At 46.3% G+C, this 17548-nt stretch overlaps 1 protein-coding gene across 5 annotated transcripts in view; it reads right to left on the minus strand.

Moving 5' to 3' along the window:
- LOC117425434 (F-box only protein 44-like) overlaps positions 1-17548 on the minus strand; it is a 32918-nt gene that overhangs the window by 8715 nt on the left and 6655 nt on the right. For 4 of the 5 annotated variants that reach the window (XM_058993481.1, XM_058993482.1, XM_058993483.1 and 1 more), the window contains 5 exons: positions 16797-17067; positions 16424-16544; positions 15402-15497; positions 3140-3275; positions 1833-2681 (listed from right to left, as the gene is read on the minus strand). In XM_058993481.1, coding sequence (XP_058849464.1) covers positions 2529-2681; positions 3140-3275; positions 15402-15497; positions 16424-16544; positions 16797-17067 — 777 coding nt within the window. In that variant the 3' untranslated portion in view covers positions 1833-2528. Of the gene's footprint in view, positions 1-1832; positions 2682-3139; positions 3276-15401; positions 15498-16423; positions 16545-16796; positions 17068-17548 lie in introns of those variants that run through there. The other variant, XM_058993485.1, reaches the window with a different exon arrangement.

Below are 17548 nucleotides of genomic sequence, written 5' to 3' on the forward strand. Positions count from 1 at the left end.
AAGTTATTTACAAACCGCTAACCAAGATCATGCAACAGTCTCTTGACACAGGGGTTGTACCGACAGACTGGAAAATAGCAAACGTAATACCGATCCACAAAAAGGGAGACAAAACCGAACCAGGTAACTACAGACCAATAGCATGACTTCTATTTTATGTAAACTTTTTTGAGGATGCAACATTGATGATGAATAATTGCAAAGCATACGACATGGTTTATTTAGATTTCCAGAAAGCTTTTGACAAAGTCCTGCATAAAAGATTAATTCTCAAACTGAACACAGTAGGGATTCAAGGAAATGCATGCACATGGATTAGGGAGTGGTTAACATGTAGAAAACAGAAAATACTGATTAGAGGAGAAACCTCAAAATGGAGCGAGGTAACCAGTGGTGTACCACAGGGATCAGTATTAGGTCCTCTGCTATTCCTAATTTACATTAAAGATTTAGATTCTGGTATAGTAAGCAAAAATAGGAGGAGTGGCAAACAATGTTGCAGCAGCAAAGGTCATTCAAAATGATCTAGACAGCATTCAGAATTGGGCAGACACATGGCAAATTACATTTAATAGAGAAAAGTGTAAAGTATTGCATGCAGGCAATAAAAATGTGCATTATAAATATCATATGGGAGATACTGAAATTGAAGAAGGGAACTATGAAAAAGACCTAGGAGTTTATGTTGACTCAGAAATGTCTTCATCTAGACAATGTGGCGAAGCTATAAAAAGGGCCAAAAAGATGCTCGGTTATATTGTGAAAAGTGTTGAATTTAAATCAAGGGGAAGTAATGTTAAAACTTTACAATGCATTCGTAAGACCTCACCTAGAATATTGTGTTCAGTTCTGGTCACCTCGTTACAAAAAGGATATTGCTACTCTAGAAAGAGTGCAAAGAAGAGCAACCAGAATTATCCCAGGTTTAAAAGACATGTCGTATGCAGACAGGCTAAAAGAATTGAATCTATTCAGTCTTGAACAAAGAAGACTATGCGGTGAACTGATTCAAACATTCAAAATCCTAAAAGGTATAGACAGTGTCGACCCAGGGGACTTTTTTGACCAAATGGAGATTAGATAAGGGGGCATTCAGAACAGAAAATAGGAGGCACTTTTTTACACAGAGAATTGTGAGGGTCTGGAACCAACTCCCCAGTAATGTTGTTGAAGTTGACACCCTGGGATCCTTCAAGAAGCTGCTTGATGAGATTCTGGGATCAATAAGCTACTAACAACCAAACGAGCAAGATCGGCTGAATGGCCTCCTCTCGTTTGTAAACTTTCTTATGTTCTAATGTTCTTATTTAAAAAGGTAAGAACTTGGACTAATTAGCTGTCATTTATGTATTTATTTAAAGTGTTCTATCCTTTAAAAAAACATTTTTTCACAGAAATGCCCCATGGTGACTATATGAGTTTGCTTCCAAGCAGCCTTTACACAAATTGGATGTAATGTATAATTCTTGCTGCAGATTAGTTCTAGATTGTCTTTGACACACCATTGTAATATGTCTGTAAAACTAGGCTGACTCTCATTAACAATCCTTTTAAACTGGATCAAAGAGAAATGGATCTCATTACACCCGTGTTGGGGGGAGGGGAATACTGATCAGAAGTTCAAGGTCTGAGGTTTGTGATTGATCATTTAATATTTAACGCAGGTGAAATGGAGCAGTTCCATTGCATTGTGTTCATTTGGTCACTCCAGCGGTTACAGAGCACACAGTCCAGTGTTTCTGGGGGTGCTGGATGATGTTCACTTCCATTGTTTTACTACCACCCCTAAACTGCAGAGGTGAGAATGAAATAAACACATGAAATCAACAGGCTGGACTGCAGCATTATGTATTTAAATTTGTATATACATAACACATACTCATGACAGACGGATAAAACAAACACTACAAGAAAATACATTCAATGACAAGCATTTCTACTGTCTTCAATGTGATCTGAGTGAGGTTACTTCCTGGTACCTGACACTACTTTAAAAAGATAGCTTCTCTGGGATGGTGACCATAGCGAGAAAAACAAAACCCCCCAAAGGCTCCTGACTGGGTGTGTGGTTAATGAGCCAGGGAATGCTGGGATAGTCGCTGCTTTATTCAGAGTAAAAGTTTGTGGAGCGTTCACAGTTTCCTGTGCTCATTCCAGGCACTCCCTGTGCTTCACCAGGGTTTGTAGCGCTGCTTCAGCGAGCTGCCGCCTGTGCATTGCCTTGCTTTCACTGTCCACGCTCACATCATATTCATGGTGTAACCCAATGGAGAGTCAGCGAAATCTAAAGCGAGAGATTCTCACTGGACAGCAAGCTGGTAACCCCTTCATGACCAGGTACAGCTGACTGACTAACCCTTTATACCCTGTCTATGTGCATTCAGGATTCCCGTGATCCTGGAACATTCCTATCAAACTGTGCTGGAATGATGGCTGTGGCAAGTTTAAGGAAGGGGGGTCCTGTATTAGGGGACCTAGAAGCTGTGTTTGTCAGGCTAGGTGCCTCTGCAGGGAGGCTGTCCCATGCCTCACTGCCTCGCTCTGCGCTCAGCCTCCACCACCACGCTGCTGTTTGTGACTCGGATCCCGTACCAGCCCGCCCAGAACTGCGTGTCGCTGCCTCCATGGCTGAACTTCACGAACCGTACCCCACGCCCATAGCCACTGAACACGTGTGTCATCTGAAAAGGGACAAGACACTGAGCTACACATCAACAGGGACTGAACACACAAGGGTCTGTGAAACAGCACAGCCCCCTCTCCCCTCCCTCACTGCTCTCTCACCTCCTTCCACTCCATGAAACAACAGCACAGCCCCCTCTCCCCTCCCTCACTGCTCTCTCACCTCCTTCCACTCCATGAAACAACAGCACAGCCCCCTCTCCCCTCCCTCACTGCTCTCTCACCTCCTTCCACTCCATGAAACAACAGCACAGCCCCCTCTCCCCTCCCTCACTGCTCTCTCACCTCCTTCCACTCCATGAAACAACAGCACAGCCCCCTCTCCCCTCCCTCAATGCTCTCTCACCTCCTTCCACTCCATGAAACAACAGCACAGCCCCCTCTCCCCTCCCTCACTGCTCTCTCACCTGCTTCCACTCCATGAAACAACAGCACAGCCCCATCTCCCCTCCCTCACCTCCTTCCACTCCATGTCGTTCCACTGCAGGAAGATGACAGGCTCGGGTTCGAATTGCTGGATCACTTTGTGTTTTGCAGAGAGCAGCTGGATGCAGACCTCGTACTTCGAGCCACAGTCCCAGCGTGGAGCGTACCTGAGCAGAGAGAGAGAGAGAGAGAGAGAGAGAGAGAGAGAGAGAGAGAGAGAGAGAGAGAGAGAGAGAGAGAGAGAGAGAGAGAGAGAGAGAGAGAGAGAGAGAGAGAGAGAGAGAGAGAGAGAGAGAGAGAGAGAGAGAGAGAGAGAGAGAGAGAGCACAATGTCACTTTAAATAACATAGTTTTATGATGTTTACAATGTAATAATTTGTGAAATAATTAAACAAATCTGTGTAAAATATCACAGAAAAAGAGACCAAACAAACTGAAGACAAGTACAAATGTACTGAAACAAAAGGAAAAGAATAAAGACAGAACAGAGTCCAGAGAGACAGAGTTTAAAATCCCTTTATTGAACCAATAACAACATTACATAAAACAAGACAGCTACAAAATGAAAACCATCACAGCACAGACAGCAATAAAAACTGTCAAAAATCAACAAATATAAATATTCTTTAGCGTGACGGTTAAAATAACAAAATGAGCTCTCCCTCCTCACTGACATCACACAGCTCATCCCCTCACAACATCTCTGTGTAAACTTGTCCAAGCAAACACTCCAGGCATTGGTAAAACCAGTGGCTAAAATCTTGTTTTTTCAGGATTTAAAAATGGCTAACTTCACTTGACCAAGGATAAAATTAACAAGCACGCATTTTTTTATTTTCATTTTTCTCAGTTTGAAATGTCCAATTGTAATTTTTGGCTCAGCTCACCAATACCACCTCTGCGCTGACTCGGGAGCTGTGAAAACGAACACACGCTGTCCTCCAAAGTGTGTGCCATCAGCCGACCGCTTCTTTTCACTCTGCAGGCCCGCCATGCAGCCATCCCAGAGCTACAGTGTCAGAGGACAACGCAGCTCTGGGCAGCTTACAGGCAAGCCCACAGGCGCCTGGCCAGTCTACAGGGGTCGCTGGTGCGCGGTGAACCGAGGAAACCTTAGCCGACCTAAGCCACCGCCCTCCGGGTGGCGCTCGGCCAATTGTGCGCCGGTCCCTGGGAACTCCCATCCACGGTCAAGCGAAATTAAGCCATAGTTGAGGTTAAAAAGTTTAGATACATTTAAAAGGTCCCTAATTAAAAAAGAGACTGTCGGCACAGCGTCCAGGCTCACAGCAAGACTGATGCCGGTGCACCACCGACGCCAGGCACTGGACAGCTTATAGTCACAACAGAGCAGACACTGGACGCCAGTTCTTAAGGTTGCACAAGTCCCCCTTTTTAGGCAGCATGCCGCGGCAGCTCGGAGGGAGCTGTCCCTCTCTGATGCACCCAGTCACCACACGGTACAGGAAATTGATCACTTTACTGTGTAAAGGATGTAGTCCCTACACTACACACCGCTGGTGTCATAAAGACATTCTGTCTGGAGACACGCCTCTTTTTAAATCTTGCAAACAATACAGCAGATTTAGGAAAGAAACAATTGAGAGGATTCATTCTGCGTTTACATTAAAAGGGGCGCTATTTAAATTACAATTGGGTAATACACAGCAGTGAACCTGTTTTAGAGCAACGAGTCAGTCAACACACCTTTATCAGTGTTTCATATTTTATCCTGGTCATTATTATAATGCCAGTAAAACGCTACACTTCATTTGTGCAGTAGTGTACAGAAAGGATTACTCTGTTACTAAACTGTTTCATATTTTTATTGTTATTGTAATGCCAGCAATAGGCTAAACAGGTCTTTTCAAAACACCTTTATTTGTAGACTGAACTACTGTGTTAGTGGAAGACTGTAAACAAGATTCTCACAACTGTGCTGGACATTTGGTTTTCTGAACTGTTGTAATATAATTCTTAGGTTTTCCTGCTTATTTTAATGCCAGCAATGAGCCAAGTGATGTTTATAAACATTATGACAGGTTTGAAGTGTCTTCAGGAGCTTCACTTACTATTACAGCAACAAGAGTCTGATTGAAAAAATAATAATTGTGGTAACATTTATTAAATTTACTAATTTTAACTACCAACATTATATTTATGTTAAAATGCCTTATTTAATTATGAATATGTTGATAAAAAGTGGGAACAAATGGAATTGGCCATTTTTGAAAAACGGAATTTGGTATTCCCAAGAATGGTACAATTAGTAGCCCTGAAGATGGTTCCAATTGAAGGCAGTGCAGACGCCAGTGTTTTATGCAGTTGTATAAAGCAATTTTATGCAGGCCACCAGTTAAGCATGCTGTCTATATCTGTGAGAACAACCGACAGGGCTGCATAGGATCAGAGGATGAGTCGAAATCAGAGGCAGAGCCACAGTAAATGTCTTGTTTAAATGTAAACTAAATTGTAAAATTGTTGAGAGACTTGTGTTGGAATATTGTTTCATAATTGTATAATGCAACAAAAAATATATTAAAAGGGTTATGCGTGGCCGAAGGTTTCTCACTGATAACACTATGTAACACAATTTTTGTTCCTGGGTAGTAAGTGTTATTTCCTAATTGCTTATGCTTCAAAAGTATAGAAAATGGCTATTATTCCCCACAAACTTTGCTTTTGTGACCAGGACAGTGATATTTTGAAATTTACCTATTTCCAATGAGAAAACGGGCGAATTTGTGTCTTTTCGTTCACATAAAGTCAGAAAAAAACAACATATGAATCCAAATTAAGATGTATTTATACTAAAGTAATACAAAAATGACTACAAAAGATTTAGAAGGGAGTAGTTTTTCGAGATTTACGATTATACTGTAAATCACTTTCACGAATCAGCCCCCAAATGTAGTCTCCCATCATGTTCTCGTTATACTGTCCTTGGTAGCGGCGTTCAAAGTCCAGTATATCCTGGTGGAAGCGCTCGCCTTGCTCCTCCGAGTACGCTCCCATGTTCTCCTTGAATTTATCAAGATGAGCATCAAGGATATGGACTTTGAGGGACATCCTACAGCCCATTGTGCCGTAGTTCTTCACCAGTCTCAAACAGCTCCACATAGTTTTCGGCCTTGTGATTGCCCAGGATGCCCCGAACCACTGCGACAAAGCTGTTCCAAGCTGCTTTCTCTTTACTAGTGAGCTTCTTGGGGAATTCATTGCACTCCAGGATCTTCTTTATCTGTGGTCCGACAAAGACACCGGCTTTGACCTTTGCCTCAGACAGCTTAGGGAAGAAGTCTTGAAGGTACTTGAAGGCTACCGACTCCTTATCTAGAGCTCTGACAAATTGTTTCATAAGGCCCAATTTGATGTGCAGTGGTGGCATCAGCACCTTCCGGGGGTCCACCAGTGGCTCCCACTTGATGTTGTTCCTCCCCACACAGAACTCGGTCCGCTGTGGCCAGTCCCGCCTGTGGTAGTGCGCCTTGGTGTCCCTGCTGTCCCAAAGGCAAAGATAGCAGGGAAACTTGGTAAAACCGCCTTGGAGACCCATCAGGAATGCCACCATTTTGAAGTCTCCTATGACCTCCCAGCCGTACTCATCATACTTCAAGGCGTCCAGCAAGGTCTTGATGCTGTTGTAATCCTCTTTGAGGTGCACCGAGTGAGCCAGGGGAAGAGACGGGTACTTGTTACCATTATGGAGCAGCACAGCTTTGAGGCTCCTGGATGAGCTGTCAATGAAGAGGCGCCACTCATTTTGGTTACAGGCGATACCGATTGCCTCGAACAGACTGGTCACATTGTGGCAGAAGCAGAGCCCATCTTGATGGGTGAAGAAGCTGGAAAAAGGTTGGTGACGCTTCCTCTGATCTGCGACTTGCACACTTTCATCCAACAAGTTCCACTGCTTGAGCCTAGACGTCAAAAGCTCGGCATTGGACTTGGTGAGACCAAGATCTCTAATCATAAGAACATAAGAACATAAGAAAGTTTACAAACGAGAGGAGGCCATTCAGCCCATCTTGCTCGTTTGGTTGTTAGTAGCTTATTGATCCCAGAATCTCATCAAGCAGCTTCTTGAAGGATCCCAGGGTGTCAGCTTCAACAACATTACTGGGGAGTTGGTTCCAGACCCTCACAATTCTCTGTGTAAAAAAATGCCTCCTATTTTCTGTTCTGAATGCCCCTTTATCTAATCTCCATTTATGACCCCTGGTCCTTTTTTCTTTTTTCAAGTCAAAGAAGTCCCCCGGGTTGACATTGTCTATACCTTTTAGGATTTTGAATGTTTGAATCAGATCGCCGCGTAGTCTTCTTTGTTCAAGACTGAATAGATTCAATTCTTTTAGCCTGTCTGCATACGACATGCCTTTTAAACCTGGGATAATTCTGGTTGCTCTTCTTTGCACTCTTTCTAGAGCAGCAATATCCTTTTTGTAACGAGGTGACCAGAACTGAACACAATATTCTAGGTGAGGTCTTACTAATGCATTGTAGAGTTTTAACATTACTTCCCTTGATTTAAATTCAACACTTCTCACAATATATCCAAGCATCTTGTTAGCCTTTTTTATAGCTTCCCCACATGGTCTAGATGAAGACATTTCTGAGTCAACATAAACTCCTAGGTCTTTTTTATAGTTCCCTTCTTCAATTTCACTATCTCCCATATGATATTTATAATGCACATTTTTATTGCCCGCATGCAATACTTTACACTTTTCTCTATTAAATTTCATTTGCCATGTGTCTGCCCAATTTTGAATGCTGTCTAGATCATTTTGAATGACCTTTGCTGCTTCAACAGTGTCTGCCACTCCTATTTTTGTGTCGTCTGCAAATTTAACGAGTTTGCTTACTATATCAGAGTCTAAATCATTAATGTAGATTAGGAATAGCAGAGGACCTAATACTGATCCCTGTGGTACACCACTGGTTACCTCACTCCATTTCGAGGCTTCTCCTCTAATCAGTACTTTCTGTTTTCTACATGTTAACCACTCCCTAATCCATGTGCATGCATTTCCTTGAATCCCTACTGCGTTCAGTTTGAGAATTAATCTTTTATGTGGGAAAGCTTTCTGGAAATCTAAAGAAACCATGTCGTATGCTTTGCAGTTATCCATTTTCAATGTTGCATCCTCAAAAAAGTCAAGTAGGTTAGTTAGACATGATCTCCCTTTCCTAAAACCATGCTGGCTGTCTCCCAGGATATTGTTACCATATAGGTAATTTTCCATTTTGGATCTTATTATAGTTTCCATAAGTTTACATATAATAGAAGTCAGGCTTATTGGTCTGTAGTTACCTGGTTCGGTTTTGTCTCCCTTTTTGTGGATTGGTATTACATTTGCTATTTTCCAGTCTGTTGGTACAACCCCTGTGTCAAGAGACTGTTGCATGATCTTGGTTAGCGGTTTGTAAATAACTTCTTTCATTTCTTTGAGTACTATTGGGAGGATCTCATCCGGCCCAGGGGATTTGTCTATTTTAAGAGCTCCTAGTCCCTTTAACACTTCTGCCTCTGTTATGCTAAAGTTATTTAGAACTGGATAGGAACAGGTCGACATGTGGGGCATGTTGTCCGTGTCCTCCTTTGTAAAAACCTGTGAAAAGTAATCATTTAATATATTTGCTTTTTTTTTTTCTTCATCTATGATTTTGCCATTTGCGTCTCTTAGACATTTAACCTCCTCTTTGAATGTTCTCTTGCTGTTATAATATTGGAAAAACATTTTGGAATTGGTTTTAGCCCCCTTAGCAATATTGATTTCTTTTTGATAATCAAGTCGTTGAGGTCTTTTTGGTTGGGGTAGTATGGGTTTCTCTCCTCAGCTCCACCTCTGAAATTGTCATCTGGATCTACAACGTCTTCCTCGCTCTCTGACTTGCTGCTCTCTTCTAAAGACGGCTGCTCTCTCTCCGGAGGAGTGGGTACGGGGAGCTCATGGCAGTGTGGCACCGGGGCGATGGATGAAGGAAGGTCCGGATACGTGATAGCAGGTGCATTCTTGCCAGTCCGACGTTTGGAAGGGTCCACCATGCAGAAGTAGCAGTTGCTTGAGTGGTCAGTGGGTTCCCGTCAAATTCTTGGGATAGCGAACTTCATGGCTCTCTTTTCCCCTCTGTACCATCCTACAAAAATACATTTATTTCACCCATGACTAATGTGTAAGAGATTCTCGCAACATTTTTCATATATGATATATTTTTTCAATAACATTGAAAATTGTAAAACATTTTAAAATTAAAAACTTTTACAATTTAAAAAATTTTAACAAATTTTATAACATAAAATTCCGAGCAACAATTGTCCATCTTACCTTCCAGAGTTTTTTTGCAGTGCGCGCAGGTGAAATGAGGTGCCCAGGGTTTGTCTTGATCCCCGACAGGCATGCCGAAATATGCCTTGTAGGCCTCACACATCTTAGCAGATGCTTCCACGGAGTACTTTTTCGCTCTTGTCTTGATAAATTGGCCGCAGACATAGCAAAATGCGTCTACCAGAAGCTTGCAGCCTCTTGTTGCCATCTCAGAAAAATGCAGATATGTATCCACTTAGGCAAGTGGAACTAAACTGAACTGGTGGGCTTAAAGCCCCTGTATTTATACTACTATTTATATTACTGGAAGGTTCTAGAAAGTTCTAGAAGTTACTCCAAGTTTACTCAGCACTGAATCTATCTGGAATGTTCTGGAAAATAGCAAAGTTTGTGGGGAATAATAGCCATTTTCTATACTTTTGAGGCATAAGCAATTAGGAAATAACACTTACTACCCAGGAACCAAAAAAAAAAAAAAAAATTGTTACACGGTGTAATGTACACTTTCTCAGTCAAAACGGCAAGTTTCTCAGTATCTAAAAAGCTTAGAGGGAACGCTGGTACCTAACAATGTGTGCAGGGCTGAACTGGGTCGGTTCCCATTGCTCCTCAAAATTTAAAAGAAGCAATAAAAGTGTCCATCTAAACCAGGCCCACCCACGCGCCTACCAGCACATAGCACTGCACCCAGAACAGAATCCCCTCAGCACTGCAGAGCGACGCACTGCACCCAGAACAGAATCCCCTCAGCACTGCAGAGAGACACACTGCGCCCAGAACAGAATCCCCTCAGCACTGCACAGCGACACACCGCCCAGAACAGAATCCCCTCAGCACTGCAGAGCGACACACCGCCCAGAACAGAATCCCCTCAGCACTGCAGAGCGACACACCGCCCAGAACAGAATCCCCTCAGCACTGCAGAGCGACGCACTGCACCCAGAACAGAATCCCCTCAGCACTGCACAGCGACACACTGCACCCAGAACAGAATCCCCTCAGCACTGCAGAGAGACACACTGCGCCCAGAACAGAATCCCCTCAGCACTGCACAGCGACACACCGCCCAGAACAGAATCCCCTCAGCACTGCAGAGCGACACACCGCCCAGAACAGAATCCCCTCAGCACTGCAGAGCGACACACCGCCCAGAACAGAATCCCCTCAGCACTGCAGAGCGACACACTGCACCCAGAACAGAATCCCCTCAGCACTGCAGAGCGACACACTGCACCCAGAATAGAATCCCCTCAGCACTGCAGAGAGACACACTGCGCCCAGAACAGAATCCCCTCAGCACTGCACAGCGACACACTGCACCCAGAACACAATCCCCTCAGCACTGCACAGCGACACACCGCCCAGGACAGAATCCCCTCAGCACTGCAGAGCGACACACCGCCCAGAACAGAATCCCCTCAGCACTGCAGAGCGACACACTGCACCAAGAACAGAATCCCCTCAGTACTGCAGAGCGACACACCGCCCAGAACAGAATCCCCTCAGCACTGCAGAGCGACACACCGCCCAGAACAGAATCCCCTCAGCACTGCAGAGCGACACACCGCCCAGAACAGAATCCCCTCAGCACTGCACAGCGACACACCGCCCAGAACAGAATCCCCTCAGCACTGCACAGCGACACACTGCGCCCAGAACAGAATCCCCTCAGCACTGCACAGCGACACACTGCACCCAGAACAGAATCCCCTCAGCACTGCACAGCGACACACTGCACCCAGAACAAAATCCCCTCAGCACTGCAGAGCGACACACTGCACCCAGAACAGAATCCCCTCAGCACTGCAGAGCGACACACTGCACCCAGAACAGAATCCCCTCAGCACTCCAGAGAGACACACTGCGCCCAGAACAGAATCCCCTCAGCACTGCAGAGTGACACACTGCACCCAGAACAGAATCCCCTCAGCACTGCAGAGCGACACACTGCACCCAGAACAGAATCCCCTCAGCACTCCAGAGAGACACACTGCGCCCAGAACAGAATCCCCTCAGCACTGCACAGCGACACACTGCACCCAGAACAGAATCCCCTCAGCACTGCAGAGCGACACACCGCCCAGAACAAAATCCCCTCAGCACTGCAGAGCGACACACCGCCCAGAACAGAATCCCCTCAGCACTGCAGAGCGACACACCGCCCAGAACAGAATCCCCTCAGCACTGCAGAGCGACGCACTGCACCCAGAACAGAATCCCCTCAGCACTGCACAGCGACACACTGCACCCAGGACAGAATCCCCTCAGCACTGCAGAGCGACACACTGCACCCAGAACAGAATCCCCTCAGCACTGCAGAGCGACACACTGCACCCAGAACAGAATCCCCTCAGCACTCCAGAAAGACACACTGCGCCCAGAACAGAATCCCCTCAGCACTACACAGCGACACACTGCACCCAGAACAGAATCCCCTCAGCACTGCAGAGCGAAACACCGCCCAGAACTGAATCCCCTCAGCACTGCAGAGCGACACACTGCACCCAGAACAGAATCCCCTCAGTACTGCAGAGCGACACACCGCCCAGAACAGAATCCCCTCAGCACTGCAGAGCGACACACCGCCCAGAACAGAATCCCCTCAGCACTGCAGAGCAACACACTGCACCCAGAACAGAATCCCCTCAGCACTGCAGAGCGACACACTGCACCCAGAACAGAATCCCCTCAGCCAACTGGTACTGAAACTCACGCAACTGAGCTCAATGAACCGCTGTGAGTGTCACAACACCAACAAGAAAAATCAACTCAGACTCAAATCATGACAAAAATGTACATCAATTTAAAATTCTCACATTTGAAAGACAAGTTAAAAACACAGAACAAACTAGAGTTCTATCGGGCCCTAAAAAGAGACTTTACCCTGGCTGAATACCTGGTCAGGGTCAAAGACACAACACTGAGGCAAATCCTGACCAAGTACAGACTCAGTGACCACAGCCTGGCCATTGAAACTGGCCGACATAAAATATCCTGGCGCGCCAGAGAAACCCGCTGTGCTGTCACTGTGAAATGGAAGATGTCGAGACAGAGCTGCACTCCCTGTTACACTGCCCCAAATACAAACACACCAGAGACATGTACTTCCCCAAATGTGCCCATCAGGTGACAGAATTCCCTGGACTATGACACAGAGAAACTGGCAGTCCTGTTAGGAGAGGGACAGCAGGCAGCAGAACTAGCTGCACAGCATGTAGCTGCCTGCCATTGCCTAAAAGACGCCAAAGAGGCACTCTGCACTGGGACCCGTCACAACAGTGAATATGGGGGGGGGCTGTATACGAGATGGAGGGGTGTATAGAGGGAGGGGGGTACGGGGTTGTCTGTTTGTATTGATCAGTTGTTTAAATGCTTTGGCAAAACATAATTTATTATTTAATGCCAATTAAGACTCTTTTGAATTAGATTTTATTTATTTATTTATTTATTGCATTTATATAGCGCTTTTTATACAAAAGTATCACAAAGCACTGTACAGTGCATAGCAGAAAAAAATACAAACCACAACACTCAGACTATTTAAATAACAGTATACACATAATACAAAAGCAGCAATTTTAAAGTTACAATAAAACCCACGAAGATAAGAAAGCCATTTTATAAAAGTGCGTTTTTAGTCTTGACTTGAAAACTGTAACGGTCCCAGCTTCCCTGACAAACGAAGGCAGAGCATTCCATAACTTAGGAGCTCTATAAGAAAAAGCCCTACCTCCCGTGTTGCTTTTTTTGACCCTAGGAATAACCAGCAGCCCCGCATCCTGTGATCTCAGAGTGCGGTTTGGAAGATATGGGGTCAGTAACTCCTGCAAATAACTAGGTGCTAATCAATTCAGGGCCTTCTAAGTTAACAGCAACATCTTAAAATCAATTCTATACTGCACAGGGAGCCAATGTAAAGGGGCCAAAACAGGGGTAATATGTTCACTTTTTCTGGTTTTAGTCAGAATTCTAGCAGTGGTATTCTGAACAAGCTGCAAGCGGGATACCACACATTTTGGGACACCAGAAAAAAGTGCATTACAATAATCAATTCTAGATGAAACATTAGTCTCTTGGCATCAGATACAGAAATAATTGGTCTAAGTTATATTTCTCAAATGGTAAAACTTTAGTAACTTCCCTAATATGAGTCTCAAATGCTAGATCAGGATCAAAGATGACCCCCAAACTCTTAATTTCTAGTTTAAGTTTTGATGACAGACTGCAAGGGTCAAGCTCATGTAATCCCACATTTCCTTTTAGTTGGTTCTGTGATCCCACTAGCATACCCTCTGTTTTATCTGAATTCAACATTAGAAAATGATGTAACATCCAATACTAATAACACCCAGGCAGAAGATATTCCTGGCTTTAGGGACAAATATAGCTGTGCGCTGTTATTATTTATTGTATTATGATTTGTGTGTCCACAGCCTAAGAAGGAGATCTGCCCACCTCCACCAGTAGAGGGTGAATACCTGCTGGTTTCGCCTCCTCCGCCGTGGGAGGACTGCTTGCCACTCCCACCTCCTTCACTAGAGGAGCTGGAGCTACCTCCACCACCCATGCCGGTTTGCCATCACTGAGGATGTCTTTGCGTCACCACCCGGGGATGCCTTCGCATCACCGCCCGGGGATGCCTGCCTTGCACCGCCCAAGGATGCCTGCCTTGCCATCGTCTGGGGTTGCCTGCTGCTCCGCATTGCCTGGGGTTGCCTGCTGCTCCGCATCGCCTGGGGTTGCCTGCTGCTCCACATCTCCTGGGGTTGCCTGCTTCTCCGCATCGCCTGGGGAGCCACCAGTTACAGAGTACGAAGGAGAAGTGGAGCTCCCACTGCCACCTTCATGGCCAGGGGCTCCCCTCCCGAGTTCACCTCCCGAGGGTTCGGGGCTGTTGCCGCCGTCGCAGTTTCGCTGCTGGAGAGCATGTGGCTGGAGCCCCGGAAGAGGGAGTTGTCAGCCATGAAGAAGGGGGGGAGGTCAGGAGACCACCTTCCCTAGCAGGACTTTCACTGTCGGAGATATTGTGGCTAGAGCCCCAGAAGAGGGAGCTGCCAGCTACAAAGAAGGGAGGTCAGGAGACCACCCCCCAAGCAGCCGTTCGGCTGCCGGGATTGCCTTGGCCAGAGGAGCCTGCCTGTGTGCGGTCAGCTTGGCCGCTACAGCTGTTGATGTGGGAGGAGGACCTCACACCATGACCGCCAGCCTTGCCCCATTGCTGCCCTGGGACTTTGGGACTAAGGGGGGAGGTGGCCATTGAGGCCATGTGTGCTGCGCACAAGGGGGGGGGGGGGGGGGGGGTATGTGGCAAAGTGCCTGCCCCCTATGTATATAGTATATGTGCGCTGTTATTATTTATTGTATTATGATTTATTGTTTATAAATGACGGCGAATAGCCGTGTGTGTTTTGTTATTGTTTGGCGCATGGATGGGGTTAAGACCCATCATAAAAACCTTGTGCAGAAGGTGACCATCTCCCGTCAATTAATTGATTCATTGTTGTTAATTGGGAGATGGTCACCTGTATAAAAAGCCTGCAGTTTTCTGTGCTCTGTGTGGACAGTAGTGGAGGGAACGAGAGCGAGAGAAGGCGTCTGAAACGAAAGAAACTAAAAATCAAGGATCAATGAAGGCTACTGCCCAGCCTGACTTGTATTGCTTAGTGTTCGTGATTTTGTTTTGTTTGACTATTTATTTTTACTCTGTGTTTATTTTTGTTCAAACCTTTTATTTTGTTGTTTGAGAATAAACGGCGCCCCACTGTCCACTGCTATTCCACTGTCGACGGTGGACAGGAGCTCCCAGGGGGCGGCACACAATTGGCTAGCTGGGAACAGGTAGAGACAGATGCTGAGAGAGGTTAGCTGGGTGCAGCTCCCCTGCACCACCAGGGCACTGTCCCGACTCCACACTAATGAATCACTGAATGAAAGACAGACAGGGAAAGACAGGGGAATTCTCACCAGTCGCTGCAGACGATGTCGGGCCGGATCTCATCAAGCATGCGGACTGAGTAGCCTTCCTTCCGCAGATCAACGATCTGGGACTTCATGCAGGGACTGAGAGGAGAGAGGAGAGAGTCAGAGACACACTGGGACTTCATGTAGGGACTGAGAGCAGAGAGTCAGTGACACACTGGGACTTCTAAAGGGACTGAGAGCAGAGAGTCAGAGACACATTGGGACTTCATGCAGGGACTGAGAGGAGAGAGTCAGTGACACACTGGGACTTCATGCAGAGACTGAGAGCAGAGAGTCAGTGACACACTGGGACTTCATGCAGGGATGGAGAGCAGAGAGTCAGTGACACACTGGGACTTCATGCAGGGACTGAGATGAGAGAGTCAGTGACACACTGGGACTTCATGCAGGGACTGAGAGGAGAGAGGAGAGAGTCAACAGACACACTGGGACTTCATGCAGGGACTGCGAGGAGAGAGGAGAGTCAGTGACACATTGGGACTTCATGCAGGGACTGAGAGGAGAGAGTCAGTGACACACTGGGACTTCATGCAGGGACTGAGAGCAGAGAGTCAGTGACACACTGGGACTTCATGTAGGGACTGAGAGGAGAGAGTCCGTGACACACTGGGACTTCATGCAGGGACTGAGAGCAGAGAGTCAGATACACATGGGACTTCATGCAGGAACTGAGAGCAGAGAGGAGAGAGTCAGTGACACAGTGGGACTTCATGCAGAGACTGAGAGCAGAGAGTTAGTGACACACTGGGACTTCATGCAGGGACTGAGAGAAGAGAGTCAGTGACACACTGGAACTTCATGCAGGGACTGAGGGGAGAGAGGAGAGAGTCAGAGACACACTGGGACTTCATGCAGGGACTGAGAGGAGAGAGGAGAGAGTCAGAGACACACTGGGACTTCATGCAGGGACTGAGAGGACAGAGTCAGTGACATCAAATGAATATATTTCTATTTCATGTGGAGGGTAGAAACCTGTGTAAAAGCGGGTCTGGGGAGGTACTCACGAGTACGATGTGACAAAGTACTTCTGGACGGTGTCATCAGGGAGGGCATGCTCCGGTTCAATGGATTCGATTTTCCACTTGTCACCTCCGTTTGAGCACAATGTCCAGTTGTTAAAACCCTCTGAGAGACAGACAGAGGAGCACTGGGTCAGTCTGGATCCCTCTCCTAGTTTAGAATGCACTCCTAGAGTGTCTTGGACTGATCTCTGTTCACTCTGAAACATAACCCAGTCTCTCAATACTACTGGACTGTACTCTTACACATTTCTGTCAAAGTGCTCAGAGTTCCTGTGCAATATAGAGTGACCTCACTGTGATGTGACCTTCCTGGGACCCCTGTAATGGGACCCCTCTCTGACCCCTCTGTACCCACCCTCAGCTCGCGGGTTGCTCAGCAGGTTCCTCCTCCATTGGCTCAGGAAGTAGAAGAGTCTCCAGTCCACCGGTGAGAAGGTGGGGTCTCTTGGTCGTAGCCCCTCCCTCTTGCACTTCCTCTTCCACAGGGAGGCGCTGTCCACCACGTCACGCCACAGCGAGCTCACCAGCCGGCAGCGATGGACAAGGTCCGTGGCTGGCACTTGCACCAGGATCTCCTCCAACAGAAATACAGACACTTCACTGAACCGGGACTGCATGCTGCCGGGCTGCAGAGAGGAGAGGGGGAGGGGGAGGGGGAGAAAGAGAGAGAAAGAGAGAGAGAGAGACAGAGTAGTAGTTTGCTTTTAAAAAGTTCAGTTTACTTTCAAAAGAAAAGCAGCAGTTGGCAGTGACAGTTAGAAACTGCAACAAATTGTAGCAAATTCTCACGGTTGCCATGGAGAGCAGTGAGAGTGCAGAGAGCAGGGAGATCCAGTAGCCTGCTGAACTGACACGGGCACAGGTCAGGAAGCAGCACAAACTGAGTGTGCTGAGAGAGAACCCGGAGTGTCTGTACACAGACTACTCTGGGACAGGAGACAACAAGATGAAAATCAACCTCATCTTCTATACTGAACACAGCAATGCCTGGCACACTGCTGTGTGTAAGAAGTACAACAACATTACAAAAAGAGGGATCTGCCAAGGTAGACAAATCCTTTTAAGAGAAGACTCTGACCCAGACAGCACAGTCCTGATTATTAATGT

This window comes from Acipenser ruthenus, chromosome 20, assembly GCF_902713425.1.
Source record: "Acipenser ruthenus chromosome 20, fAciRut3.2 maternal haplotype, whole genome shotgun sequence".
Lineage (NCBI taxonomy): Eukaryota > Metazoa > Chordata > Actinopteri > Acipenseriformes > Acipenseridae > Acipenser > Acipenser ruthenus.